Source organism: Aspergillus karnatakaensis (genome assembly GCF_047715665.1).
Source record: "Aspergillus karnatakaensis strain CBS 102800 unplaced genomic scaffold BJY04scaffold_1, whole genome shotgun sequence".
Lineage (NCBI taxonomy): Eukaryota > Fungi > Ascomycota > Eurotiomycetes > Eurotiales > Aspergillaceae > Aspergillus > Aspergillus karnatakaensis.
In genome coordinates, this window is record NW_027395713.1 from 871,887 (window position 1) to 896,706 (window position 24,820).

At 51.1% G+C, this 24,820-nt stretch overlaps 12 protein-coding genes across 12 annotated transcripts; 4 read left to right on the forward strand and 8 right to left on the reverse strand.

Moving 5' to 3' along the window:
• Positions 1 to 387: 387 nt before the first annotated feature.
• On the forward strand, positions 388 to 1,632 carry BJY04DRAFT_212587 (uncharacterized protein; the record flags this gene model as incomplete). The annotated part of the gene is made up of 3 exons (XM_073714621.1): positions 388 to 481; positions 547 to 1,046; positions 1,105 to 1,632. The coding sequence occupies 3 exons, from the start codon at positions 388 to 390 to the stop codon at positions 1,630 to 1,632; spliced, it is 1,122 nt and encodes a 373-aa protein (XP_073577367.1).
• On the reverse strand, positions 1,539 to 2,585 carry BJY04DRAFT_3755 (ricin B lectin domain-containing protein). The gene is made up of 5 exons (XM_073720241.1): positions 2,369 to 2,585; positions 2,172 to 2,303; positions 1,987 to 2,113; positions 1,865 to 1,924; positions 1,539 to 1,802 (listed from the first exon to the last, which is right to left on the reverse strand). Exons 1-5 carry the CDS (start codon positions 2,472 to 2,474, stop codon positions 1,730 to 1,732), a joined length of 498 nt encoding a protein of 165 aa, XP_073577368.1. The 5' UTR covers positions 2,475 to 2,585; the 3' UTR covers positions 1,539 to 1,729.
• Positions 2,586 to 2,967: 382 nt separating this feature from the next.
• On the reverse strand, positions 2,968 to 4,826 carry BJY04DRAFT_3931 (uncharacterized protein). Its single transcript, XM_073720280.1, has one exon. It carries the CDS (start codon positions 4,269 to 4,271, stop codon positions 3,060 to 3,062), a length of 1,212 nt encoding a protein of 403 aa, XP_073577369.1. The 5' UTR covers positions 4,272 to 4,826; the 3' UTR covers positions 2,968 to 3,059.
• Positions 4,827 to 5,710: 884 nt separating this feature from the next.
• Positions 5,711 to 6,128, reverse strand: BJY04DRAFT_204427 (thioredoxin family protein; the record flags this gene model as incomplete). Its single annotated transcript, XM_073713489.1, has 2 exons — positions 5,711 to 6,008; positions 6,094 to 6,128. The coding sequence occupies 2 exons, from the start codon at positions 6,126 to 6,128 to the stop codon at positions 5,711 to 5,713; spliced, it is 333 nt and encodes a 110-aa protein (XP_073577370.1).
• An 809-nt stretch (positions 6,129 to 6,937) lies between these two features.
• Positions 6,938 to 9,972, reverse strand: BJY04DRAFT_4474 (uncharacterized protein). Its single transcript, XM_073720409.1, has 2 exons — positions 9,811 to 9,972; positions 6,938 to 9,747 (listed from the first exon to the last, which is right to left on the reverse strand). The coding sequence occupies exon 2, from the start codon at positions 9,621 to 9,623 to the stop codon at positions 7,323 to 7,325; it is 2,301 nt and encodes a 766-aa protein (XP_073577371.1). The 5' UTR covers positions 9,624 to 9,747; positions 9,811 to 9,972; the 3' UTR covers positions 6,938 to 7,322.
• Positions 9,973 to 12,472: 2,500 nt separating this feature from the next.
• Positions 12,473 to 13,432, reverse strand: BJY04DRAFT_4497 (uncharacterized protein). The gene is made up of 2 exons (XM_073720412.1): positions 13,270 to 13,432; positions 12,473 to 13,204 (listed from the first exon to the last, which is right to left on the reverse strand). The coding sequence occupies exons 1-2, from the start codon at positions 13,303 to 13,305 to the stop codon at positions 12,713 to 12,715; spliced, it is 528 nt and encodes a 175-aa protein (XP_073577372.1). The 5' UTR covers positions 13,306 to 13,432; the 3' UTR covers positions 12,473 to 12,712.
• A 1,414-nt stretch (positions 13,433 to 14,846) lies between these two features.
• BJY04DRAFT_3785 (translation initiation factor eIF2B subunit alpha) lies at positions 14,847 to 16,409 on the reverse strand. The gene is made up of 2 exons (XM_073720248.1): positions 16,282 to 16,409; positions 14,847 to 16,233 (listed from the first exon to the last, which is right to left on the reverse strand). The coding sequence occupies exons 1-2, from the start codon at positions 16,323 to 16,325 to the stop codon at positions 15,216 to 15,218; spliced, it is 1,062 nt and encodes a 353-aa protein (XP_073577373.1). The 5' UTR covers positions 16,326 to 16,409; the 3' UTR covers positions 14,847 to 15,215.
• A 150-nt stretch (positions 16,410 to 16,559) lies between these two features.
• nuf2 (kinetochore-associated Ndc80 complex subunit NUF2) lies at positions 16,560 to 18,251 on the forward strand. The gene is made up of 4 exons (XM_073720416.1): positions 16,560 to 16,747; positions 16,804 to 17,064; positions 17,122 to 18,036; positions 18,086 to 18,251. Exons 1-4 carry the CDS (start codon positions 16,631 to 16,633, stop codon positions 18,197 to 18,199), a joined length of 1,407 nt encoding a protein of 468 aa, XP_073577374.1. The 5' UTR covers positions 16,560 to 16,630; the 3' UTR covers positions 18,200 to 18,251.
• BJY04DRAFT_4589 (uncharacterized protein) lies at positions 18,186 to 19,101 on the reverse strand. The gene has a single exon (XM_073720433.1). The coding sequence runs from the start codon at positions 18,960 to 18,962 to the stop codon at positions 18,303 to 18,305; it is 660 nt and encodes a 219-aa protein (XP_073577375.1). The 5' UTR covers positions 18,963 to 19,101; the 3' UTR covers positions 18,186 to 18,302.
• Positions 19,036 to 21,917, forward strand: BJY04DRAFT_176204 (AP-3 complex subunit beta). The gene is made up of 3 exons (XM_073709445.1): positions 19,036 to 19,264; positions 19,333 to 19,498; positions 19,546 to 21,917. Exons 1-3 carry the CDS (start codon positions 19,235 to 19,237, stop codon positions 21,804 to 21,806), a joined length of 2,457 nt encoding a protein of 818 aa, XP_073577376.1. The 5' UTR covers positions 19,036 to 19,234; the 3' UTR covers positions 21,807 to 21,917.
• A 39-nt stretch (positions 21,918 to 21,956) lies between these two features.
• Positions 21,957 to 23,558, forward strand: BJY04DRAFT_4517 (serine/threonine-protein phosphatase). Its single transcript, XM_073720419.1, has 3 exons — positions 21,957 to 22,365; positions 22,423 to 22,656; positions 22,720 to 23,558. Exons 1-3 carry the CDS (start codon positions 22,350 to 22,352, stop codon positions 23,430 to 23,432), a joined length of 963 nt encoding a protein of 320 aa, XP_073577377.1. The 5' UTR covers positions 21,957 to 22,349; the 3' UTR covers positions 23,433 to 23,558.
• A 40-nt stretch (positions 23,559 to 23,598) lies between these two features.
• On the reverse strand, positions 23,599 to 24,708 carry BJY04DRAFT_4511 (rho GDP-dissociation inhibitor). Its single transcript, XM_073720415.1, has 4 exons — positions 24,534 to 24,708; positions 24,056 to 24,378; positions 23,957 to 24,005; positions 23,599 to 23,896 (listed from the first exon to the last, which is right to left on the reverse strand). The coding sequence occupies exons 1-4, from the start codon at positions 24,622 to 24,624 to the stop codon at positions 23,766 to 23,768; spliced, it is 594 nt and encodes a 197-aa protein (XP_073577378.1). The 5' UTR covers positions 24,625 to 24,708; the 3' UTR covers positions 23,599 to 23,765.
• Between the last annotated feature and the right edge of the window lie 112 nt (positions 24,709 to 24,820).

Sequence of the window (24,820 nt, forward strand, 5' to 3'; positions counted from 1 at the left end):
TGCAACCCTAGCTCGGCCTTTCTGCGCCTCACAGATGTCGACTCATGTACCTACCACGAGACCACAATTTCAGCTCTCCGCCGCTCGTGCGCTATGTACTATCTTGATTTTGATTGTATAGTGGGCCGCGAGTGTTGTGACGAACAATCCAGCCCGGCCGAGGGTTTGTGAAGGATTGGCGCCACAGTGGGGCCTGCGCCGGGGGGAAGAATAGCCTCGCTGAAGATTACCCTCGCGACCATGGTTCAGCTGCCATGTACACGCCTAGTCGAGTGTTGATTTGCACGGCAATTGACATGTAGAGTTTCTGGGCGCGAAGGTTTGGGGTTGCAGAGTGCCAGTTTCCAAGAGCATTGGAGTCATTCCCAAATCATTCTCAAAGCAACAATGGCCGATCAAATGCAGCCTGCTGAAAAGGCCGTTGATGAGATTCGAACTGAGCAGACAATTAAGTGGAATGGCGACCCCTTTGGTCGAGAAGGTCGGTGATTTCTCCAATCTCTCTCCCAACTACATAGCACTAGAATCTAACCTTTGCCGTACCAGGACAATACCAACGCCTCTTCTCTATCCTCGACGCTCGCACAAATGAGCTCATTGCCCAGCACGAATCCAGCGTGAACAGTCTGCAGCTCGTGTCTAACTTATCCGAAAAGCTCGTTTCCGAAGCTGCCCGCGCAGGCTACGCGGCCCTCGAGCAAGTCGTGCACGCGCTCCTGCGCATCGAGCACGGGCAGACTCGGCTCTCTCGCGAGGACGCAACTATTCTCGACGCACTGCACGGCACAGTCGAGAAATTCGAAGCCGTGTGCGCGACGTCGGAGCACACGACCGCCGACATCGCGCTTGAGTCGGAGCGCTGCATGCGGCTTGGGGATAATGCGGCGAAGTTCCTCGATGTGTTGACTGGGTATATGAATAGCCTGAATATTGAATCTAGGGCTATATGGGGGCAGAAGTGTGTTGAGGAGGGTGCATGTGATGAGGCTCGCAGATGGCACGGCGATTACGAGAGACATGTGAATAATGCTCGTGAAGAGCGGGATGTATGGCTGCATTTCAGATCTTCTAGACTCTATATCCTGGAAGCTAACAAGCCAGCAGAGTATTGGCACCAATTTCCTTGGCTTCTTTGACAGCGACGTTAAATATAATGCCGACAAATTAGTCTATGGTGCCGAACAAAATCTCAGAAACAACGAAGCCCGAATCGCCAACAAAAAACGGCTAGCAACGATCTTCTACCAGCTATCCATGACAGCTCGGAATGCCAGCGCCGCAATTCACACGCTCAACGTCCGAGTTCAGAATGTCGCCAACGAATACGACGTGGACTTCCGGCGCGTTACGGATGAGCTGCAGGTTGCTAATGCTCTGTGGAAAGGGCTGATGGAGTTGAAGAACGTTATATGGGCGACGGATCTATATACCACCAGGGATAGCTCGCTGAGGGTGATTTTGCAGCTGTTGGAGAGGGATGATGAGGTTTTCCATCGGGAGATGTACTTTGAGGAGACGCAGATGAATATTCAGCAGGCTATTTGTGGGAAACTGGGAGGTGATGCAGTGGGAAGGATTAGGGCTGGAGAGGGAGAACAGGAGACTCTGGAGGGGGGATTCAGTGATTTATAGGAAAAGATGCTAACTCCCACAGTATGTAATGATTGGAAGTGATATAAATCTGTAGAGTGTCTCCTTATGGATGTTTGGATTACATCTCCATCTGCAACTAAACAAAATGAATGTTCCACATCTGGTTTGGATTCAGATCCGGGCTCCTCTGATACCCTTGAATTCTCGTTCTACAGTAGATGAGTATCAGCACTTATTACAACAGAACGATATTTGACAAAGTCTGGCTTACCCATCACCACTATTACCGCCATCAAGGTCAACATACGTGAATGTTGCTACGTTCTGCAACCTATCTCATAGCCACTCATCAGCAATCGGCACTCACTTGACGCAGATGAATAATCATCTTACATATACCATCTACGACTCACATCCTGCGTAATCAAGTACCATTGAGAGCTCTTAGCAAGACCACCAGTATTCCATCCTTGCAGTGGGGTGCAGTTATCCGGGTTGCCGCCCGCGAGGTCCAGATAGCCTACATTCATATTAGATGAGTTCAATGGAGTATAAGACAAAGAGAGGGGATAACGGACTGCCGCCTGCAACATTTCGCAACGTCCACGCAGACCAAGGCGCTCCGGGAGTTACTTTCTCGAGCTTCCATTGCTGCGGGGAAGAGTGGTTCAAACTCCAGCCATTGACGCGAGTGCCGTCGTTTCCATTTCCTTTTCTCTCCAGTCAGAATTAACTTGACGATCAGACAGAAATATAATGGAGTGGTCTAGCTTGCCGGAGTATAGATCGAGCGCGGAACCGCTGCTGACACAGGTGAATATCACCGTGCGGCCATGCAGCTCTTCCGGGGCGAATTGGTCTTGTTCACATTCAAACCCCATTTTGATGTGGTGAGAAAGATGTTGAGATGGTGAGAGCGCAAGTACTTTGGGGGGAGGAATAGGTTGTCTGATTCAGGCGAGCATATGTAGGTAGGTATAGAAGCCGAGGGAGCTCCTTCTCTACCCGCCACCGCGTTCTTGAACCATAGATACAAGTCTAGTTTTAGTTCCAGTCTGGAACGCTCTGGACTCTCTAGCTGCAGATAGCCACAAATAGCCCTGAGCTGAGGCGATACCGTCGGCAATACTATCCCCAGTCTATACTTCTCCACTCGCGCCATGCTCGGCTATCTCTACCTCTTCATCAACGCCACATCTAGTTTATTCAGCTGAAGAATCATGTTCCAAGATTGGACTCCAATTGTTGATGCTAGCCGACTTCGCACTTCTGCACCGACGCCATCTCGTGAATGGATCCAGCTGACGTCTCGGGTCAAGGCAAACAAGCTATGGGTCACCAAGTACATCTGCGCGTCTAGAATACAACCAATGTGCAAGTTGTCATTAAAGGGTTAATTGACGATAATAGCTATAAACGAAGGCAAGGGTATCTCTGGCTTGCAAGGTAAACAGATCAACTAATGACTACTCCATCGCTTTCAGCTTCCGTCCATCTCCCATCTCATACACTCTCCGACTATCACTCAGCTCGTTGATTCTTCGGCTGTCACTCAACTCCGCAGATCCTATGTCTCCCGGCAGCTCAACAAATCTCTTCTGATTCTTTGCAGGGATTGCCTCAACCTCCGCGGGTAACCCATCAAGCGACGTTTTCTCTGGCTCACTGACTGCTTGGGACGTCAGTGCTGCTGCCGCGGCGGGAGTCAGTGTCGTTGCACCACTCATATCATCACTGCCGCCGCCGCCAATACTGCCACCACCTTCTGGCCCTCGCTCCGGCTCAGGCTCAGGCAGCTGCTCTTCCTCTCCGTCTTTTGGAGTAGACGACCGCTTCAACCGACGCGCAAGATAGATCAAGGCTGCAATAATCCCCAGCCCAACCACAGCACCGACCACAATCCCCGCAATCGCCCCTCCACCCAATGAATCCCCATCCGATTCACTACTCGCCTCCGGAACAGGCGTGCTCGTGCTAGTAGGCGTGCTCGTCTCGGTACTAGAGCTCGTCGAGGCCTCCGTCGTTGTGGTCGTCGTCGAAGTCTCACTCCCGCTATCATCATCCTCATCATCATCACCACCACTAACCGGCACCTTCAGCTGATCCCAACTCAGCTTTCCCGGCCACCCATCCGCATCCTTTCCCGAATACCCCAGCTTCCCCTGCCAACAGCGATAACTCTCACGATCCGCATCCGACCACTGCGGGCCCGGCCCGACAGAGTATTCATCACAACCCTCCTCAACCAGTCGGTGACCCATAGCAGTCACGATAGAGCTATAAGGAGCGGACTTGAACCAGTCTGACCCCGGGAACTCAACAAGCTCGCCACTACTGCTGTCCGCGCCTTCCAGGTTGATGACAGCGAATGCGCGGATTGGATTGTCTGCGGTCTCCGTGAGGGAGTGTTCGGCTTTTGTGCTGGTGCCGGTGCAGTTGGGCTGTCGGTAGAGGTGCAGCCGGACGATGGAGGATTCCGGGTCGAAGCTGTAGGGTTCGCCCTCTGGGTGGTTGATGTTCTTGCATGGTTGGCCGGCGGTGCCGGATTCGTTGGTTATTGTGTCTGTGGAGGTGCTGGCATTGCGCCAGGTGAATGTCCACGCGGTGGTTGTTGGGAGGGAGGAGAGGTAGAGGGCGTAGAGAGCTGTCAGTGTGGAGAGGGGTTTGGGTCTAGCCATGTCTGCCAGTGATGCACTGCACCGGTACAGTAGTCTCGCCGAAACAGCGTGTTGAAGAATCTCTGGAGAAAAAGAAAAGAGGGGGAAAGGGTTTACGCATTTAATGATCTCCAGGTCCAGCCCCAACCGACGCCCGGATGCGCTAATCTCAGGACGGGACGGACGGACAAGAGCATTCTTTCGATTTTGGGTATGATTGCCCAGCGTTGGTGCTCGCCTAGAGCAGGCGGCTCAGTTTGATCTGCAGCGTCGCGGCGTCTCATACGCTGCTAAAATGAAGAATACGAGCTTTAGGGGCTACAGCTTCTTGGCGGGGGGAGAGCGGCACATGGAGGTGGTTTGGTTTGTAACTTTGTGTAGGTTCTTGCCGAGGGAGAATTTCTTGCTCTGCTTTCTGTTGTGTGCTTGATCAGAGCGCAGGATAGTTGTCAAGAGCATGGAGTTCTATCCTCGATGGCGGGGTTGCTGTGCTGTGGTGCGGTAGGAAAAAGCAGAGCCGATCTACAGCACACCGCAACTGATCCGCTAGCAGCACATACTTGGTCCAACTCAAAGCAAACGAGGAGAATTCTGCTCGTAATATGGACTACAGGTTGCTGAAGAGCCTCAAAGGCGAACCTTATCTTCAGCCACATCCCTTTGATAGGAAAGAAAATAAGCATTAGGGCTTGGAGTTTAAGTGCACTTTCCTTTGTAGTAGTAGTATAGTAGTAAAGCCACTCCGTGGCCACTATCAACTCTCTGAAAGAGCAGGCTTCACGCTACAGCGTAGCTCCATCTCCCTCGCTCAGCAAAAGGCGATCTCTTAAGCGACGCCCGACGAGAGAGTCGAACTCCCAGCCTCACGATGAACATTTATAGAAGTAAACTGGTTGAATGTTCTTCTCGTAAACACCTAGAAGTATTTGGAGACAAGGAACATGGTTTTCTCTACTTCCTTACAGCCTTGGCTCGATCGTTCAAAATGTCCCAACCGTGTCGATGGCTGGGGGGTTCTGTTTACTGCCGGGGAAAACCCGTATTCACCGAGACTTTTTATTATACCATACTCTGAAACGAGTTATTTCCAAGGATAAGGCGGTATATACATAAATAACTCAGACAGGTGGATGAGGCTCTGCCAACTGAAAACGATGTGTTATCTTATCTCTCTTTGCTTTTTCGAGCTGCACCATGCGGCTCAAGACGCATGCATGATTGCGTGGCAGTCACCTGGTGTATACTACTTGCAATGCTACCTGGATGCTCTCGGCTTACGAGATACGACACATGTACGACCTCGTACGACACGGTCATATGCGAAGAAATTGGAAATCAGATCAAACCAGCCCCGCGATATGTACGCGAGCACCTTTCAAGCCCATTAACAAGTAAAATTCCATTCAATGTACTTTAAGATATCATATCAACAACGCACTCCCTCACAGCTCATACTCCATCTAACCAATCAGGTTCTTGATGCCAGCCTCGAGCGCCGGCGGGTTCGCACCAACAACATCGGTGACCTTGGCGCCGTCCTTGAAGAGCATGAAAGTGGGCATGGCGCGAACACCAAGCTCGGCAGCGACCTCGGAGAGCTCGTCAACGTCGATCTGGTAGAAGGCGGCGTCGGGGTATGCCTTGGCGAACTCCTCGACCTTGGGGGCGATGGCCTTGCAGGGGCCGCACCATGTCGCGAAGCAGTCGAGGACGACGGCGCCCGTGGAGTTGAGGACCTTCTCTTCGAATTCGGCCTTGCTGTGGGGTTGTTAGTGTCATTTCCATGATACAACGGGGAGAGGGGTATTGGAAAGGGTAATGAAACTGGGATAGAAGGACATACGAGGTGATAGGCTTGACAAACTCGGAGGCGCCCATTTTTGCTGTGGAGGGATGGAATTGGGTGATTGGGGATGAGGAGAAGAGGCGTCGGGGAGCGAGGGTAATGCTCTTGGGTGCGGTAGGAGAGATGAGAGATGGACGGATGGTAGAAGCGCAGGTAAGCGATCTAACAGAAGAGGAGAAACTGTTATAAGAGCGGTTCAGAGTTAGCTTGAAATGAGGGGCAGAGGAGAAGGAAGAGGGGCAGATAATAATCTGTCGGCCTCTTATAGTCGGCGAAAATATGACGTTGCCCGGGTTTGGCTCTGGTGTGACTAATCCAGATATCACCCGAGAACACCGTGGGAGCTTCCATCAATTCAGAGACCTCAGCAATGGGCAATGGGCAATGGGCGGCTTACCAACACGGGCGCAGGCTGCGCAGCATCTTGGATTGATTTGTCAAGACCAGGGAAGCCATTGTGGTACTCTTACAAGGATGGGAGGCAATTGGTTAGTTGTAACTGGTGGTGTGAGAGCTTGCAGATGCCTTCCGTGTTTTCCCCAAGTGGCTAACCCCCGGCGCGTTAAAGCGGCGGCACCCAGATGACGTGATCGCGCTTATGAATCTTAGTGGTCTGGATCAGTGTTCTTGCCTCAGGCCGAAGTATCTGGATTGTCTACCTTGACAAATATAGATGCGCCACTATTACTCAACATGAATCAGACAAGGCAAGAAAGATTCGGATATGGATGCCGTGACAAGGAAGTATCACACCACTGTCTACAACAGGAAGGAAAAAGTTGAGTATCTAGATCAAAGATTCAACCAAGGGTATAGCAAGCACGCTAATCCTAGCAATTGTAGGTAGATTTTGGATACAAGCTTGCATGAGCTAGATCAAGATCAAGCAAGAAACAGGGAATACGCTGCAGGTCTATTGAAAGCAATTGACTGTAACTAGGGGAAACGCAACTCATTCAAATCTCGCCAATGGGGGGTATCAACAAACTGGAGAACCAAGAAACAAGATGCTAAGCAAGACCGATGGCAAGGTCGTTGCTGTCGAGGCCGTAACAGGCCACCTCAGGTGGCATCAACCAGAGTTAGATACAAAGGAAACAAGGAAATATAGACAAAGGGAAAGGTAAGGAGCGGACCGGAGTCTATACTCCAAAAGAGTAACCAAACAATATTCAAGACGAAGGGTAGGGGTGGCGAGACTTTAATGAGTGGGAAGAGTGGCAGCATCACCGGTGATGCGCCTGGGTAGTATTAACGGTATCGTGGTCGGGCGGGACGAGGAGTTCGGCCGAATGTTCTTCAATCGGGCCGAATCCTTCATCTGCAGAGACCTGAGACAACGATCGGACGTTGTTGAGAAGCCCTGCGGTCGACTTTGGTCGCACCGCGGGGTTGATGAGAACAGCCCGTTTGCCAATATCTTGGTGCCAAGTTTCGGATACATCCGGTTGCTGAGGGGCATCAAGGTCCTTGTCCTGGTCATCGGGGTTGTTGTCTTCACCTGGGTAGGCACCAAACGCGACGAACTGTGTTTGCTCATTATTATCGGATGCTTTCTCCAGGGTGTCGTCGGTTTTGTTTCGAGAAGAGCTCAAGCTTTGTCGAGCTGAGTTGGTCGGTTTTTGTGAGATGCGGCGCAGAAACTGGCCAGACATCCATGAGCCTTCCGAATCAACTGAGGCTAATGACTGCGATAAAGGAAGATTTTCTGGGTCGTCTTCGTTATCACCAGTCCAGGAGTGGTGTCGGTTTCTTGGCCCATGCTGGCTATTCGCTCGGGAACCAGGAATGGGGTAAAAGGACTCGGAATTCAAATCCGGAACTTGGTCCTCAATCGCAGGTCCATCCTCAGGAACCTCTGGGGACTGGATACGGGAATCAGGTGGCGATAAAGGCTCCTCGTTAAAGTGTTCAGTAAACTTGGACTGAGATCGCTTGAACGAGCTGGGTCCACGCAGCACGATCGGAGGAACGTAAGGAGTCGGAGGTTGTGTTTGTGTCTGAACTTTGAAGAACGATTCGTTTGAAACGTTGCTCGCTGGCGGAGGGCTGCGGTCTTGGAAGCGTTCTCGGTAGCTGCGCTTCAGCCGGGAGCTACCTCGGCGGAAGATGGAGGTTATGGGATTGACACGTCCGCCACTGTGGTCGGAAAGGCGCCGTTCGGAATCCACGTTTCTAGAAAGGTCGGAGATTGATTCACGTGTCATTCCATAGAACTGGGACGAGTCAGGGCTGCTAAGTCCATGCCTTGATGGAGCAAGTGATGGTGAAAGGGTGCTTCGTGAGATTGCCATCTCGTTCGACGGCCCGAAGCTGAGACGTTGGCCGGCCTTGCGTTCACGGATGGAGCTATCGTCAATGTTGCCAACAACATGGACGCTTTCCGCGGTTTCAGGTCGCTCTCTCTCCACATCTCTGGAGGATTCTCGCAGCCATGAACCTTCAGGCTCACCTGTCAAGAATGCCTCAGTCTCGGTGGTTGTGGGTTGTATTTGAGAGCTATCTTGAATGGCCGTACGGCCACGCTCGGGACGGGATAGTTCCTTGACGTCAGCCCCAGAAACCACTGAAGAGTCAACCGCTTCCTGGAACTTTGGTACTTTGCGAGCATTGCGCTGAAGCTTGCGGACAAGCTTCTCTTGATCTTCAATATGTTTTCTTTCACGTCGCCGCCGGTCCCTCTCCATCAACTCTCTCAGATCACCCGCATCGAAATCATCCGCGAGCTCATCAATGCGTTTTTTTGACCTCAAGTCCTCCTCAGAAACTTCGAGACCGAGAGTGGGCGATTTCCTCCGCTCTGCAGGCTCGGGTGTTCTTCGATGCCCAGAGTACGAGGTTCGAGGGGCTTCCACATAGCGTATCACAGGGCGAGGTGTCCAGGCAGCAAACGCATTGACTTTGAAGGTATAGGTCTCAGAGAAGTCGGAGAGTGACGAGGCGGCCGATTCTTGGATTGAAAGGCTGATATCAGAACGATGTCGGTCTAAACGTCGGCTTTGAGCGCTGTTTGTGTGGCGGCCGTCGATCTGCATGGGATCACCGTGTGCAGGGGTGGTGGCGCGACGGGGAATATCGATTGGCGTGGAGGCCATCAAGCGAATCTCGCGCTCTCTAGCAATATCATACGCTTTTCGATTGCTCAACCTGTTCTTCTTCGACGCACGACTCTCATTACGCTGCGGCTTGCGGAGCGATGGTTTTCGAGACAACGACTGGCCTGCATCAGCAGTGGACGAGACGTGGAAGGTATGCGCTTTCGTCGGTCGGTTATTCTCGCTCTGGAAAGAGGTGTTGAAGTGAATGTGTTGAACCGGTGGAGCGACATCGTGCAGGTTTGTCGGGAACTCTTCAACGGGCTCAGAGTGACGGTTTTTGCGACGCTTGGATTGCTTGCGAGATGGTTTTCTGCCAAGCTTGCCCTCGTCGAAGCTGTGACGAGGGCTCTGCGACAGTGGGGCTCGGGGGTCAGCATCCACCTGGATGGTATGCCGCTTGCCCCTGCGCCCAAAAGGCCATATCGCCATGACGTCTACTATTATCCGGTCGATTACTCAAACACGGAGACCGCTACTGCCGGGTAATCAGGCTCGACAGGTTTGTTGGATTCATGGCAGGATGACAAGGCACACGATCAGGAGATGACGGTATCTAGAGCAGACAGCCGAGGGTAAGCGTGAGTTAGGGACAAGAAAATGGAGGCATCTGTCTCACGAGAATGGACCAAGAGGTCAGTTGAAGAGTCGACGGGGGGATGATAGATGGCGATGCAAGAGCTGGAGGCTGAATAGAAGTATGAGAGGATCAAGTGGAGAGTAAGTTATTCGCCGAGAGGAAGGTTATTCGGGGTCAGCCTGGCCAGCGAGAGCTGGTCGTAGTACAAATCCAAACGGTCGAGACGACTATGACTAGTGCGTCAACGGCAGTGGCAGTGAGAGTGGCGACTGGATATTCCCACGGCTACAAGCCTCGGATGCATAACCAAACAAACAGAGTAGTGAGGGAGTAAACGAGGGGAGATCCAAAGGAGGAGAAAAGGGAGAGCGAGGAGAAAGGAAAGACAGAAGGAAGTAGTGGTGTGGGAAAAGAAGAATAATGAAAATGAAAGCGAGCCCAAAACAGAGAGAGAGAGAGACAGAAAGAGATGATGTACGGGCGGAGGGATGACGGAGGTTCTGCCTTCTGGCTGGGCGACTGTACTGGCCCACTGGGGCCTCCTACGTCGAGGACTCTTATTTAGGCGTGTTATTATTTATATTTCATTTCATTCATTACCTTTGAAGACGACGAGCGGAGTGTTTAATTACAGGAGACTCTGTAGTCTGTATCTACAGACTCTGTTGAGTGTTGACTCTCTTCTCTTCTCCAAGTCTGCATCCACCCGATGTCTTAGACCTTTGACCTTTCTTCCCTTCTTTGTCTTACTTGAGTGCCCCTGGTCGCCCGATGTCTCAAAGATACGGACGGGCCCGGCCCTGCTCTCTCGTGGTCAATCGATCTCAATCGAACCTCAATCGATCGACCCAGAACCAAGTTGAGTTGTGATCAGTTCACTGTTCTGGCCGTTGATCCATGAAAAATTCTTCACGGGGTGGAGGCATTCCAAGCACTCCATCCGAGTCCATTCATCAATCGAAGCCCAATTGAAAGAGGATGTCGGTACCTGCCTTAGGGGCCGCCTGGCCACTGAAGAGCGACCACTGTATCTGCCGTACTCCACACTGGTACTCCATACTTAGAACAGCTTATGCTGCTGTTTTACTTAGCCTCTTAGTCTTTTACAATAGGTAGCTCCTCGGCTTGGGAAATTCGGCGCCATTCTCGTATTACACTTACCGCAAATCAATACACCGCTCTGATTCAATAACACGCCCTGATATAGCCGGCAGGTTGGCCGATGTGATTTGCAAAAGCATACTGGCTGATTCGTTGGCTGAAGGGCCTTCTGTATCACATGGTATCGTCAACTGCCCAACGCAGTCTTTTTTGCCTCCTAAAGAGTCAAGACAGACACATCAAAGAGGAAGATACTCTAAGCAAACTGGATACGTCGCCAGGCACAAAGTAGCCTTGTGACGGCTTCCACGATACAACCAGACACAGCATCCCGTCTCCTCTCCCACAACATCCGGGGAAGGTAAAATCCCCTCCCGGTCCAGTCAGGCGGTATTTTAATAGTTTAACCCTCTGTAGCTAATAATAGTCGGGTTATGAATCGATACTGCGAGTGGTGTATTGTAAGATCTGTACGAGGGGTTGCGGTACGCACAGTGTGGTCTTTCCCTGCAGATATATATCGAGTATGGATTTACCCGACTGATAGAACCCCACATATTCAATAATGCTATTATATGAGATGATGTTGAGACTCGGGGAGGGATGGCATCCTTGCCTCTACTATTACCAATGCAGAGCAGTTATCGTGATCTTATCGTGCATTTATTGGTGCTCGGTTGGGGTTGGTTGCTTAGGAGGCTTGCTGTTGCTGCATTAAAATCATGGCAGCCCATGCTGCTTGTAAAGTACTGTAGAAGAGAGCCTGGCACTGAATGATGATACATGTCAGATGTTGTCAAGATACCAAGCGACATTTGTCATGAATCCTTCTTACTGCTCCAATAATCTAGACAGGGTTGTTGCTTGGAAGTTGTTGATGAGTGTCCCTTGGCGGTATACAAAGTACCGTTGTAACTCCAGGACGACAAGGCAACTTCTCGACTCCCCAACATTCCTCTAAACCACAATCATTGGCGCAAAACCAAATAAGATGCCTCCCGCGCGGGATCGATGCGATTTGCCAGGTGTGAGTTTTGCAGCAGCCCAGGAGTTGGGGAGGCGGTTGTAGCGCACCACGTCTTGATTTGCGCTGGCAAGAGTCACGCTTTAGTGCTCTGTGACTGGTATACTACATGTGGGACAGCAAGTATCACGCCGCATACTGCAGCCTCGCTCGGCTGTTATAAGTTGAGGTTCTTTAGGGTACAGGTATCTTTTGTTCGCACAATTCTATCCTCTTGTCTGTGTGCAATTGAGGCGCAAAGCGCGCGCTGGGACCTGAGTCCGCTTAGAGGTCGCAAATGACGAGATTTTTAGCCCGGATCCTCTGGAATGAAGCACAAATCATCTTGATCTTGATGCGTTATCTACCAATGCGTTGGACGAAGTGCGACAATGCGATGTGGACGCCAGCAGGTATACATGTACCGTTCAACAGCACCAGACTCTGCACCACCTCAGCAGGAATGGACATAATCATGATGATAACCGACATTATCGCCATCCCAAGTGCGACTGTAGAAGCTGACATGAAAGAGTCTTTGTCGATAAGAATAGAATGCGTGGATGCCAAAGGCACGAAGTCGCAGTGTTACTCCAGCGCCGGCGCCGGACTTCCACACGTGGCGGCGCCTGATCTGGGCGACTAGAAACGCCCAGCCGATGCCTCAGGGATCGCAAATTGATGTACAGGGTTTGAACGGCAATAGATTGACCCGATCGAATGTTGACAGCCTGGTCTGGAAGGTCTATTATTGCGTCAAAGAGCGCTTCCGGAGCCGGTTTGGCTCTCGTTCAAGAACCCGATACCGCCGGCTAAGGCGACGGCTTAGAAGCCTCTTTATAGACCAGGACTCGCGACTATCGGCATGGTTGTCTGTGGCATGGTCGACGAAGGAGTCTTGCTGCCTGTGGTTGTGAGAACTGCCGTAGTACTCCGGGTGCTCCGATCGCAGGGTAGCCAGCAATGGTTCTGCACCCATCGTCTGGATTGAAATATAACCACCGTGGTAGTGAGATAATCTGCGGCTGCGCAAAGAGGTTCTCGACCAAAATACAATGTTGGACTCCAACAGTAGGAGAGGTAATCTCGGCTGCAGTTGCTCTTTGGTTGAAGATTAGATTTGTCGGCCGGAGACCAGAGTTTTCCGAGTTGACTCAGATGAGAATTGTGGAGTGCCAGTGGCACTGGACTTTGGAGGAGATCGAGGCCGAAGCCGAGCGGGGTTCTGAGATACGGCCTGCGCGTATAACGACAATCTCGTGACGGATTTTGCGGGATACAGCCGGCTGTACAGTGTATACCTCCAGCAGGGTGACTGTGTGGTGTATGCTAAGATAACTATCTAGGTCTGATGACTACAAGAGCTTGACGTGAGAGTGTGAGAGATGCCATACAGATAATGGAGGGGGCTGACACTGAACAACGAACATTCAACATGATTGGACAAGTTACCTGTTCAAATCACGTGTACTCCGTACCTACTCTCAGACCAAGAATGGTCTCATGATGACCTCGGAAGTGCTCTCCATCGATGTTAGAATGGAGAAACTAGAAATGGCTGCCTAGGTGAAGTTGAAGAGGACAGCGAGCCTGAGGATCAGACATGTCGCTCTCACCGCAACGCCCATTCCACACCCAAGGCTTGGGTAGGCATCTGCTTAAACTCTAGCGATCACACCGCTGAATGACAGAGCCTAGAACAACTCCAACAGTCCAACAACCATACAATCTGAGACCAGATCCTTTTTGTGATGAGAGAAATCTGACCCCTCCTCAACCTCAAGACTCAAGAGTATTAAAAAGCAGCCACCAACATCAGGGTCCAGACCTGCTGATCACTCGCCACCGTAACAAATCCAACAAAAGAGTATACGAGCTGGAGAGCGTGACCAAATTCCGCATCGAGCCGAGCCATTGGACATCCATCCATTTGGACCCTTGGACCCAATTTGTAGAAGACGAACTCTGACCTCCAGACGGCATGAGATCGGACCGTTGTCCATCTGTCTTCCGGCCTGAATTGGTTTCAACCCCGCCTCTGAAGAGGAGTAGATATACCTGAACTAAACCGTAAACCTTGACGGGAAAATTGCATAATGCTTGCTTCACCCCCGGGCTTTCTTGATCGAGAGAAGGACTACTTACTAAGGCTAACGGAAGATTTCGTTTGTCGGCCGTCGTCTAAACTGCTAATAAATCCCACCCTGCCCCTCTGGCGTTGAGGGGGTTATACCTACTGGATATCTTCACAAACTTACCAGAAAACTGCGCTTCAGCGCCCACAAGTCGAATATCAACTCGCTTCCCCGCGTTCTCAAGCCGCCTAACACGCTATCCCGGGGTACAACCACTCTCCACCCCCCAACTCGTTACTCCAACATCATTGTACAATGGCCGCCCTTTGGCTCTTCGTAGCTTTTGGCTACCTCCTCCTCTACGCATTTGCGTCAAATGAGATCCAGATACTCGACATCCAAGATCTGCTACTCAGGCGAATCGCAAACTGAGTCGAACGATCTGGACCCCTGGCAAGAACCAAACTGAAAACCGTCGGGACGCACAACGATCTACCGCTTGAAGCTATGGCATCAACACGGCCCATTACATTTCGGACAGCGGCATTTTCGGTTGCTCTTCGATACCTCTGCTTGCCTCGGTGCTTTGTTGAGTGCCAGAGGGTTCATGCAAGATGCAATAATAATGACGCTATGATGAACGACCGAAAAACGATATCGGATGACTTATGATGAATGATTACGACAAGGGTGGCTGGAGTTCTCAAGGTTTGCAGGACAAATCTACTAGGTATCTATAGCGTGACGGAAATTTGGAAAAAGGAAGCAATGTCTCTGAATACGCCTGCTTTTTTGCTCTTTAGGGTCATGGATGGACTTCAAGAATATTCATGTCTCATGTTCTCATATTATTTTTGTTTCCTCTCTTGATTGCCATGATAGGGCGATACTTGGTATGTGCATAAATCGTAGCTCTAAATTGTGCTTTGATCTAGCAGCATTGAAACAACCTCACGTAGCACTGCATCGCTGGAGGCTTGAGGGGGCTTGGTCATATGTGCCGAAAGGGGCTACAGGAGGATAAGCCTGCAGGGCCTCTCTGCGGAATGCGTGATGATGCTGAGCAGTTGTACAGGATGCCTAGGGGTCGTTTGACAGGAACAAGGCGTGCTTCGGCCAATCTGGAGTACCGACTTAGATGGCTCGGGGATGGCAGAGCGCTGTCACACCAAGCACCGTGCTTGATGTAACGTTTTCGACCAACGATCCGATGATTCCCAGCCAAAAATCCTACACCTTAGGGAATGCGTGTCTCGGAAGAGCATCTAGAACCAGATCTTGATCAATTCTTCACTGACAGCACTTGGTGTCAGGACACCGCTGTCTGTGATCAGAGCAGAGATCAAATGAGGGGGCGTAAAGTCCACCGAGTCAGCGTGGAACTCTGAATTCAAATTCGGCGGCGTGCTTGATGCGTTCGGAGGTTGTGTTTGCTGTTGTTTGGCGGTCTCGACGTCTTCTTGTGTCTTGAAGTCGATAACGTGCTGTTCGATTGGCAGGTCATATTGTCCGAGCGGGTAGACTCGGACAAACTTGTGGCTTTCCGCGACAACGTAGAACGGCTTGCCCATGGCCTTTGCGAGGAGCCCAATCTGGTAAGTGCCCATCCGTGATACGATTCCACCGTTCTCCACGACACCCTCTGCACCCACGATGACCACATCTGCCTTTCCGAGCGAGTATGCCACGGCAGACTCTGGGATAGTGGCAACAGGGACACCCTTTGCCCGCAACGCACGCACGGTCTCCATTCCCTCCGGCTCTGCGGTAGGATTCTCGATGTCTCCCTTTGGCGATGAGAGAACATAGATAACTTTGAATCGCACAGCTGACGGCCCGCCCTTTTCATCCGCAGCCTGCTGCAACAATGAGGCGACAACTCTCGAGCCACCGTTGGTCAAAACTGTACTCCCGTCACGCACAAAGCCCCTTCCGAAGGCAGCAATCTTGTCTCGACTCTCCTTCGCACGTCGAATAAACAGCCGACTGTTGGAGAGAAGGTGTGCTCTGATAGCGTTAAAGTCTCCCGCTGGTCCTAGCTGGCCCGGCCTCTGTAGTGTTGTGATCAAGTATCGCTGGAAGAGATCGGTTCCGGCGGACAGACCGATGGGATTCGGGATGGATTTCTTCAGATGTGTGGTGGACTTTTCAAGTAGGTCGAGTGTTTCTGATATCGTAGACGAGGGGGAGTGTGTGAGGAGGAGTACGAGAGCCTCGATGGCCGCGATTGGCATCGTCAAGTCAGGATCCGAATGGAGCAGGTCATTGTATGTTGCGACGATGCTAACACACGGTTAGTTGGGATCGGGCGAGAACCTCAGAAGTACTTACTCAAAGGGCTCAGATGATGTGGTTTGGGAATTGTCGGCCGCCATTTTGTGTGTGTTCGCCGTAGAAGTTTGAGGATATCTTTCTCGACTGGGATCACCTACCTGTAACTCAAATGTAATGTTCCTGGAATCGAAGCTTGAAGAGTCATCAAAAAAGAGCATCGCGGAGATTTTGCGCTGTTTGCAGCGGAGCCCCTCCAGAGAGGCGCTAGTCCCCTTTGGTAAAAACGTTGCCGTGTGCGATCCTCGACGTAAACAATCATTTAACCATCACGTTCATAGCGACATTATCTTTTCTACCGTCCCCTCTTGGAGTATACCTTAGCGCAGGAAGATCTTTGCATGCAAAAATGGCGTACAGCAACCGCATGAGTCAGCAGTTTCACAGCTCCCAACAACATGGCCGGGGCGGCGCCGGTGGTGGTGGTCGCAAGAAAGAGGATGAAAATGATGCGCTGATGCGCCTGGTATGCTCTGCTCCGCAGACGACTCCTCCATGAAGCTCACTAAACTGGATACATAGCCCGATAAAGAAATTGCCGGATGCATTAACGATATCGGCATCCCTTTCACGACCGCCGACTTGATCAAGCCGAATCCGCAGCAAGTGCAAATGGTGTTGGAATGGTTTGCGGAGTTGATCATGAATACCACGCGGGATACTGTCGAGCCGGCAATGCGCGCAGCGGCCGACGATATTTGTGGTGACTTTCCAGATATTGTGCCCACGGATACGCGCAACCTGATGGGATTTTTCGCCAATTTGAGGAGGTTGATGTTGGAAGTATGTCTCTATTCTACTCCTTGAAAGAAGATCCAGCACTAACGACAGTCTCAATAGTGCGGCGTCAATGACTTCACATTTACAGATCTTACAAAACCTACCCACGATCGCCTCGTGAAAATATTCTCGTACCTTATAAATTTTGTCAGATTTCGCGAGTCCCAAACACCTGTGATTGATGAACACTTCAATAAAACAGAGAAAACAAAACAGCGCATTGATTCATTGTACGGAGAGAACCAGGAGATGGAGCAGCGACTGGATGAGATGCGCCGCAACCTCAAGGCAAACGAAGCAGAAGTCAAGGAGAAACTGCGACGAAACGAAGAGCTCAAAGCTCACCTGCGAGAACTGAGCCGTACTCAAGAGCGAGTTGCCGAGACACTCGAACGCGTCAAGACTGACAAGGGAAGACGGCAAACTCAATTAAACGAGAAGATGGAGAGAACAGTCCGAACCCGGCAAGAGGTCGATAAGCTGCGACCATACGTGATGGAGAGCCCGGCGACTCTTCAGTCATCGCTCACCGAGCTATCTGAGAGTCTTTTGCGAGAGAAAGCCCAGATTGATGCTATGGAGAAGAGAGCAAGAGCCCTGCAAACCTCCTCCGACACATTCACAGTAGTCAGCAACGACGTTCAGGCGTGCGTCAAACTTCTCGAGGACATCTCTGTGGAGCTACAGAAAGAAGACGACGAGGAGTCACGGGCACGGAGGAACAAGGAAGCAATTTCTGAGCGTGGAAACAATGTGAGGGAAGTCGAGCAGACGGAAAAGCTGCTACAGCGCCAGCTTTCGCGCTGGAACGAAAGAATCGAAACATTGCGAAACAACGCTCAGCAAAAGGCAGAGGTAGCCCAGCAGCGAATGGAAGAACTTCGGGAGGTGCAAAGACAGCTTCGCGAGGAGCGAGGTGAAAAGCAACGCGACATGGAACGAAGGAGAATCAGGATTGAACAGACCGAGAAAAAGGTATGTCCAACTCCGCGAGTTTATATCTTTGATCTACTAACACGTGCAGATGGCCGACTTGAAAGAGAATATCGAGAGCGAGATTCAAAGTGCCCATGATGAGTACCTGAAGCTGGAGTCACATATCAAACTCTACATCACAGAGATGGAAAAGTGTCTGTAGCACGGAGTTTCTTTCACTGGTCGGAGTTTGGGCAGGTTTAGGATACCCGGATGCTATTATCGTGCTTGTCTTGGAGTTATTGGCAGCTTGCGGATTCGTTTTCTTATGAAGTTATGATGTGATCCTCTCGGATACTCGAATCCGTGAATGGAAACCATCGTTGTGCCACACGTTTGATTGGTACGGTTCGCCCAGTCCAGCTGTTTCCCTCTGTCCCACTCCGTAGGGAGTTGTTGAGCAAAGGTACGTCCATGTACCAGAGCGCTTCACCATGTTCTGTCTGGCTTGCGTCCAAAGCATCGCGACATTCGCAGAGCACAACGTCCATGTTGGTTCTAGAGGAGACTTCCACTGCGCTCGCCAGTGTCCTAGACAGACCCTGCGCAGAGAACTCCCGAGTAGGAAGATGTAGACTCAAAGGGTTAAGGATCGCTAATAAAGGTTGTGGGTTCTGTTTATCTTCAGCAAGTGGCAAACGGCCTTCGATGCCAGTTGAAAGATAGGCCCTGAGATGTTCTATCGTAGGACAAAACACCGTTCGAACGTTGCGGGCTCTCGAAAGCGTTCCCAAACTCTTCGTCAATAATTGATGATGGCTGTATGGCTCTCTCGATTGAAGATTCACCGTAGCTAACAGCTGTTCGAGGAACGATTCTCTTGCTGCACAGACGATTAATATGATGAAGCTTCGGTTTTGGTCAATTATATATTGTAGGAAGTCGGAGACCCATTGGACGTTGATCACCTGCCGGGCAGGCGGCATAATGTGTGTATGGAGCAGGATAATGCGACTGATTCATGAAAGGGAACTTTTGAGTTTGTTTTACATTGTTGGTGGGGTTTGTAGGTATTGTTGTAGAGGCCGGTGATGCAACAGGCCGGAGGAATGAAGCGAGCTCAGCCTTTTTGTCACCTGGACTGCCCGCGGCCGCTGCCATCTTCCGCCCGCCAACTCCCCACATCACCATCTCAACTCTACCTATCTACCCACCCCCTGCTACAGGCTTGACCCCGGCAGAGGGGCTGAGGATTGAAATGGAGACAATCTCCAGGATTTCCTCTATGCTGGAAACAGGTATGTGTCCCAGTACAATCTGCACACCAATCTTCCAAAGTCACACGACTGACGTTGCCTGGAAACAGCTCGGGAGCTTACCCTCGAGGCAGCTCAGTCGGCCGCCATGTCTCGAGGCACAGGAATCGGGACAACATCTCGCGTACACAGCGTTTCCCAGATCAAGAAGCTCCTCGATTCCCGCAGTGACCGTGATGTGCTGGACGGCATGCGACGCATCATCGCTGTACGGAATACCCCAGTCAAAGCCATTGCTCTTCTGACTCGTGACAGCTCATGTACCGGTCCGAACCCTCTCTTCCCTTCTTCTCGGCCGTCGTGAAAAATGTCGCCAGCGCGAATCTCGAAGTCAAGAAGTTGGTCTATATCTACCTAGTTCACCATGCGGAGGCTGAACCCGACCTTGCTCTCCTGTCGATCAACGCGATCCAGAAATCGCTTACAGATCAGAGCCCACAAGCCCGAGCTATGGCTCTTCGTACTATGGCGAGCATTCGGGTACCTGTCATCAACCAAATCGTGTCGTTGGCGATCAAACGTGGATGCGGTGATATGAGTCCTCATGTTCGGAAAGCCGCAGCGCTTGCAATACCGAAATGCTATCGACTCGATCCTAGCACGCAGCCGCAGCTAGTCGACTATATTTCAACTCTTCTCGGCGACACTCAGTACTTTGTTGCTGGCCCGGCGGTTTCGGCCTTTTTGGAGGTCTGTCCAGACAGACTGGATTTGATCCATAAGAATTACCGGAGCTTAGTCAAGAAGCTAGTGGACATGGACGAATGGAGTCAATTGGCGACTATGCGTCTTATGATGTTCTATGCTCGGCGCTGTTTTCCGTTGAAAACTCGGAAGGTACAGAGAAACCAGGTGAAATCGAAGGGGTTCTATGACGACGACGACGATGATGAGGATGAAGGCGGAGGAGAGACCTATGAAATTCCGGTCCTGGACCCAGATTTGGACCTGTTTCTGCGTTCATGTCAAACCCTCCTGCAAAGTCGCAATGCCGCTGTGATCGTCGCAGTTGTCCGTTGTTTTCTTTACCTTGCCCCCGCCGAATATCTTGCTGCGGCCATTGGCCCTCTGGTTGCTCTGCTTCGAAGCCCGCAAGACATGAAACTCATCGCTCTATACAACATTGTTGTTGTTGCTTTACGATACCCCAAGCCGTTCACGAGATACCTTTCGCATTTTCTAGTGCATGCCTCTGATCCATCTCATATATGGCGCCTGAAGCTTGAAGTCCTTACCATTGTCTTCCCCCATTGCGGTGCGCACTTTAAAGGGATCATCATCAGCGAGCTGGAGCATTTCGCGCAGGGCGCCAACCCAGACTTGGTGCGAGAGAGCGTACGGGCTCTTGGACGCTGTGCACAGGGTGATCCTACTACTTCCGACAAATGCTTACGCATCTTGCTTCAACAGATCACAAGTCTTGATGATAACCTTGTGGCAGAGTCATTAACCGTTATACGACATCTTATACAACACGACCCGGCATCTCACGAGGGGACGGTTATTCGGTTGGTGAAGCACCTCGGGCTGACAACAAACCCCGACGCTAGAGCGACTATTGTGTGGCTGGTCGGAGAGTATGCAGGTATAGACCCCGAGAGGAGCTTTGCGCCAGATGTCTTACGAGTCCTTGTTCAAAATTTCGCGGAAGAGTCAGAAGCCGTGAAGCAGCAGATTCTGCTGTTAGGAGCGAAAGTTTATCTTCACCATATACTGCGGAATCCCCTCAAAGAAGAGCCCGAACCAGAGCCAGAACTGCAGCAAGAAGCTCAACCGCAGATGAATAATGAGTGGGCCGATGGTGAGGAGGAACACAATGATGTTAACGGTTCTGAGGAGAAACCAGATGCGTCTGAAGAAGAGGATGGTATTACCCTCCTTTGGCGCTATTTACTCCTCCTTGCGAGGTATGACACGTCTTACGACCTTCGAGACCGTGCTCGTCTATATAAAGCTCTTCTTTCCACGCCATCCTCGACACAGATCGCCAACCTGCTTTTGCTCGCGCCGAAGCCAGTGCCGCATGCCCCTAGTCCGTCGGAAACGAGGAAGGACCTACTCGTCGGCTCCTCAACACTTGTTTTGGGATCAGATGCAGGTGTACACGGCCTGCGAGGCTACGAAAACCTACCGGACTGGGTTGAACTCGGACAGGAGCCTGATCCAAGCCTTCGTGTGTCAGAAGTTAAGGTGGATGTTCCAGGAACAACCGCTACCACCGCGGGCGAACAGCTCGACAAAGCACTCAGACAACATGAGGCAAGTGTGGCCGCATCAAGCAGAGCCCAAGCTGGGCGTGTCAAGGGAGCAGGATCAGCCCCGAAGAGCAAGTCTCTTGATCAGTGGCTCAACGAGCCTGAGTCTGAATCCGAGGAAGCGACAGAGTATGAGGAGGTGACCGACTCGGCAGAAGATGATGAGGAATCGTCAGAATATGAATATGTGACCGATTCAGAAGAAGGGGAAGAAAGTGACTCGGATGAGCGTGAGCAAGCGCGACAGCTCCTCGCTTGAATATCCTCCCTATATGCTATCAGCTATACGAAATTATGGAACATACAACGCTAGCCTAGACCCTATAGATCTTTACTGAAGCAGCAATATACCAGCTGATCATTTACCCAACCGAAAGCGGTAGACACAGGCAGAATAGAAGCATCTCCGGCTGTGCCTCCAGCCTCCGCGGTCTGGCTTCTTGTCGTAAAACATGGCCTAGTTCCAGGCCAGCAATAACCTAGTTTCGCTCACCAGGGAACACACCGTCTCTACCATTGCAAGTGTCATTCGCATCTCTCCAGCGTGAATACGAGCTCCATCGGTGGCGCTGACTCACCCCGCCGCTCCTCAGTCCCTTGGTCATGATGAGAGCTACTGCCGGAACTTTCCAGCCAGACATACCACTCTTCCAGCCAACAGCGTTCCTTTCGAATTTTCTATATCTGTGCGCTTATTCTTGATATCTCCTTACTATACCTCTTTGTTGGTGTCTCGTGGTCCTATCGCATCTTAGCCTTGTACCACTATCTGCACGTTTTACTAGATTCATTTCTCCACGCCATGCCTGGCCTACCTGGTGAGTTGGCACGCGTTCTGTAGCTCCTATCTGTCTAGCCACTAATATACCCGACAGCCAGCATCGACCTGGATGAATGCATTGAGCGACTATACAGAAAGGAACTTCTTGCAGACTCCGTGATCGAAGCCATATGCGCCAAAGCCAAAGAGCTGTTAATGAAGGAGAGCAATGTCGTGCATATCGCCGCCCCCGTCACGGTAGTCGGCGACATCCACGGCCAATTCTTCGACATGATCGAGATCTTCAAGATTGGCGGGTTCTGCCCGAATACAAACTACCTGTTTCTCGGTTCGTGAATCCCCCCTGTCCGAACACTCCGAAACCCTTATCTAACTTGATCCGCTTAAACAGGCGACTACGTTGACCGCGGCCTCTTCAGCGTCGAAACAATCTCCCTCCTCGTCTGCCTCAAACTCCGCTACCCGTCTCGCGTGCACCTCATCCGCGGAAACCACGAGTCCCGCGGCGTCACCCAATCCTACGGCTTCTACACCGAGTGCGCCCGCAAATACGGCAACGCCAACGTCTGGCACTACTTCACGGACATGTTCGATTTCCTGACTCTGAGTGTCGTGATAAACGACCAGATTTTCTGCGTGCACGGGGGCCTGTCGCCGTCAATCCACTCAATTGACCAGATCAAGATTATCGACCGGTTTAGAGAGATTCCGCACGAAGGGCCCATGGCGGATCTGGTGTGGTCGGATCCGGATACGGAACGGGATGAGTTTTCTCTGTCCCCGCGCGGGGCGGGGTATACCTTTGGGGCGCAGGTGGTGAGGAAGTTCTTGGAGGTGAATAGCATGTCGCACATTCTGCGTGCGCATCAGCTGTGTCAGGAAGGGTACCAAGTTCTCTACGACGACCGGCTGAGTACGGTATGGAGCGCGCCGAATTATTGTTACCGGTGCGGGAACCTGGCAAGTGTGCTGGAGGTTAGTGATACTGGGGAGAGGTTCTTCAATATCTTTGATGCGGCGCCGGAGAATGATATTCATCGAGGGGAGCAGCAGGCGCAGCAGAGTAAGGATGGGCAGGGTCCTGTGATCGATTACTTTCTGTGATACCCTTTTTCTTTGCTTTTTTGTGTCTTTTCCGGGGCATCTATATGATTTGTCGTGGCGATGTTTTCTCATTTGAGCGCACTTTTGGAGTTTGGTAAAAACTGTTCATTGATAGAGAGTATTGTGTATATGATGATTAAGGAGGGACACATGAATCTAGATTCTGTCTTTTCATTGTGATGGTCATTTCTGGTTGTAGGATCTGTAGCCAACAACCACTACCCAGTGGGTGAAAACCTCAACGGGCCAAATTAGTCCAAAAACAACTTGTTCAACGCTTGTAGATTGGGAATATATGCTCTTTGTTTATATGTACTTTCGAATTGGGTAGGTTTACCAGTCCTTGGCGATGTCGAAGGACCACTCGAACTGGAGGTGGGTCTTGTCATCGTCGTCGATGAACTTGGAGACTGCATTGTAGTGGCCACGGGCGGTCCATCCTGAAGGCGCCTCTTCCGCGTGGACTAGAATAAAGCAAGAACATTAATAACCGGAGGAAAGGTTCGATAGCACAGCTGACTTACATTTCTTCTCGTAGAAGCGCTTTTCGGTGGTATTCGGAGCATAGCTCCCCTGGAGGGGTTAGTACAATTGAAAGTAAGGCCTTCGAAAGGGCAACTAACAAGCATTTCCTCATCTTTGCTAACCCTGATACCCTTGCGCTTGACAACTTGTAGGTACTTCAGACCACTAAGAACATCGTGGTGCACCTCGAAGGTGATCTTGGTTCGGAATGTGGCTCCCTCCTTGATTGTGAATGGCTTGTTCTTCAGATCTTCGGCGGCGCCTGGTGCAGAGACATCAATTACGACATCTGGGCGCCCTTCCACCTCGAGAGCGAGAGACTTGATGATGCACTTGCGGGGGTCGCTGGGATCCCCAATGGGCTCTCCGGCGTTGAGACCGAGGGAAGCCTTCCAACGGTTGAGAGACTCGTCGTTCTTGTCTAGAGTAGTGATTTTAAGGTTAGATGCGAGCTATGGATCATTCTTGGGATCTGGTGAAGAGAGGATTGTGTGACTTGAACTTTGAAAGGTGGTGGAGGTAAGGGGTAGGCAGATGCAGGACAATGCATAGATTGAAAACGAGAGCCGCACATACCGAGCTCATTGTATTCGGCAATTGTCTTCTTCTCTCCGACCTTGAAGCCCTCGGTCTTGGAGGCAGTAAGATCTTCCTCGTGGTCGGCCATTGTGGTGGATTTCTGTATTGATATGGCGGGGTAGTGGTCACCGACAATTGGTATAAGGTGGCTCGAGCTAGTTGTTAAGTATGTTGTTCTCCGTTGGACGGCCGGGGTAAGAATGGGAGATAAGTGATAGAAGTAGGACTGAGAGGAGAAGCTCAAGACAGAAAATAATCAAAAAGAGGGGTTTAGAAGTTGAAGT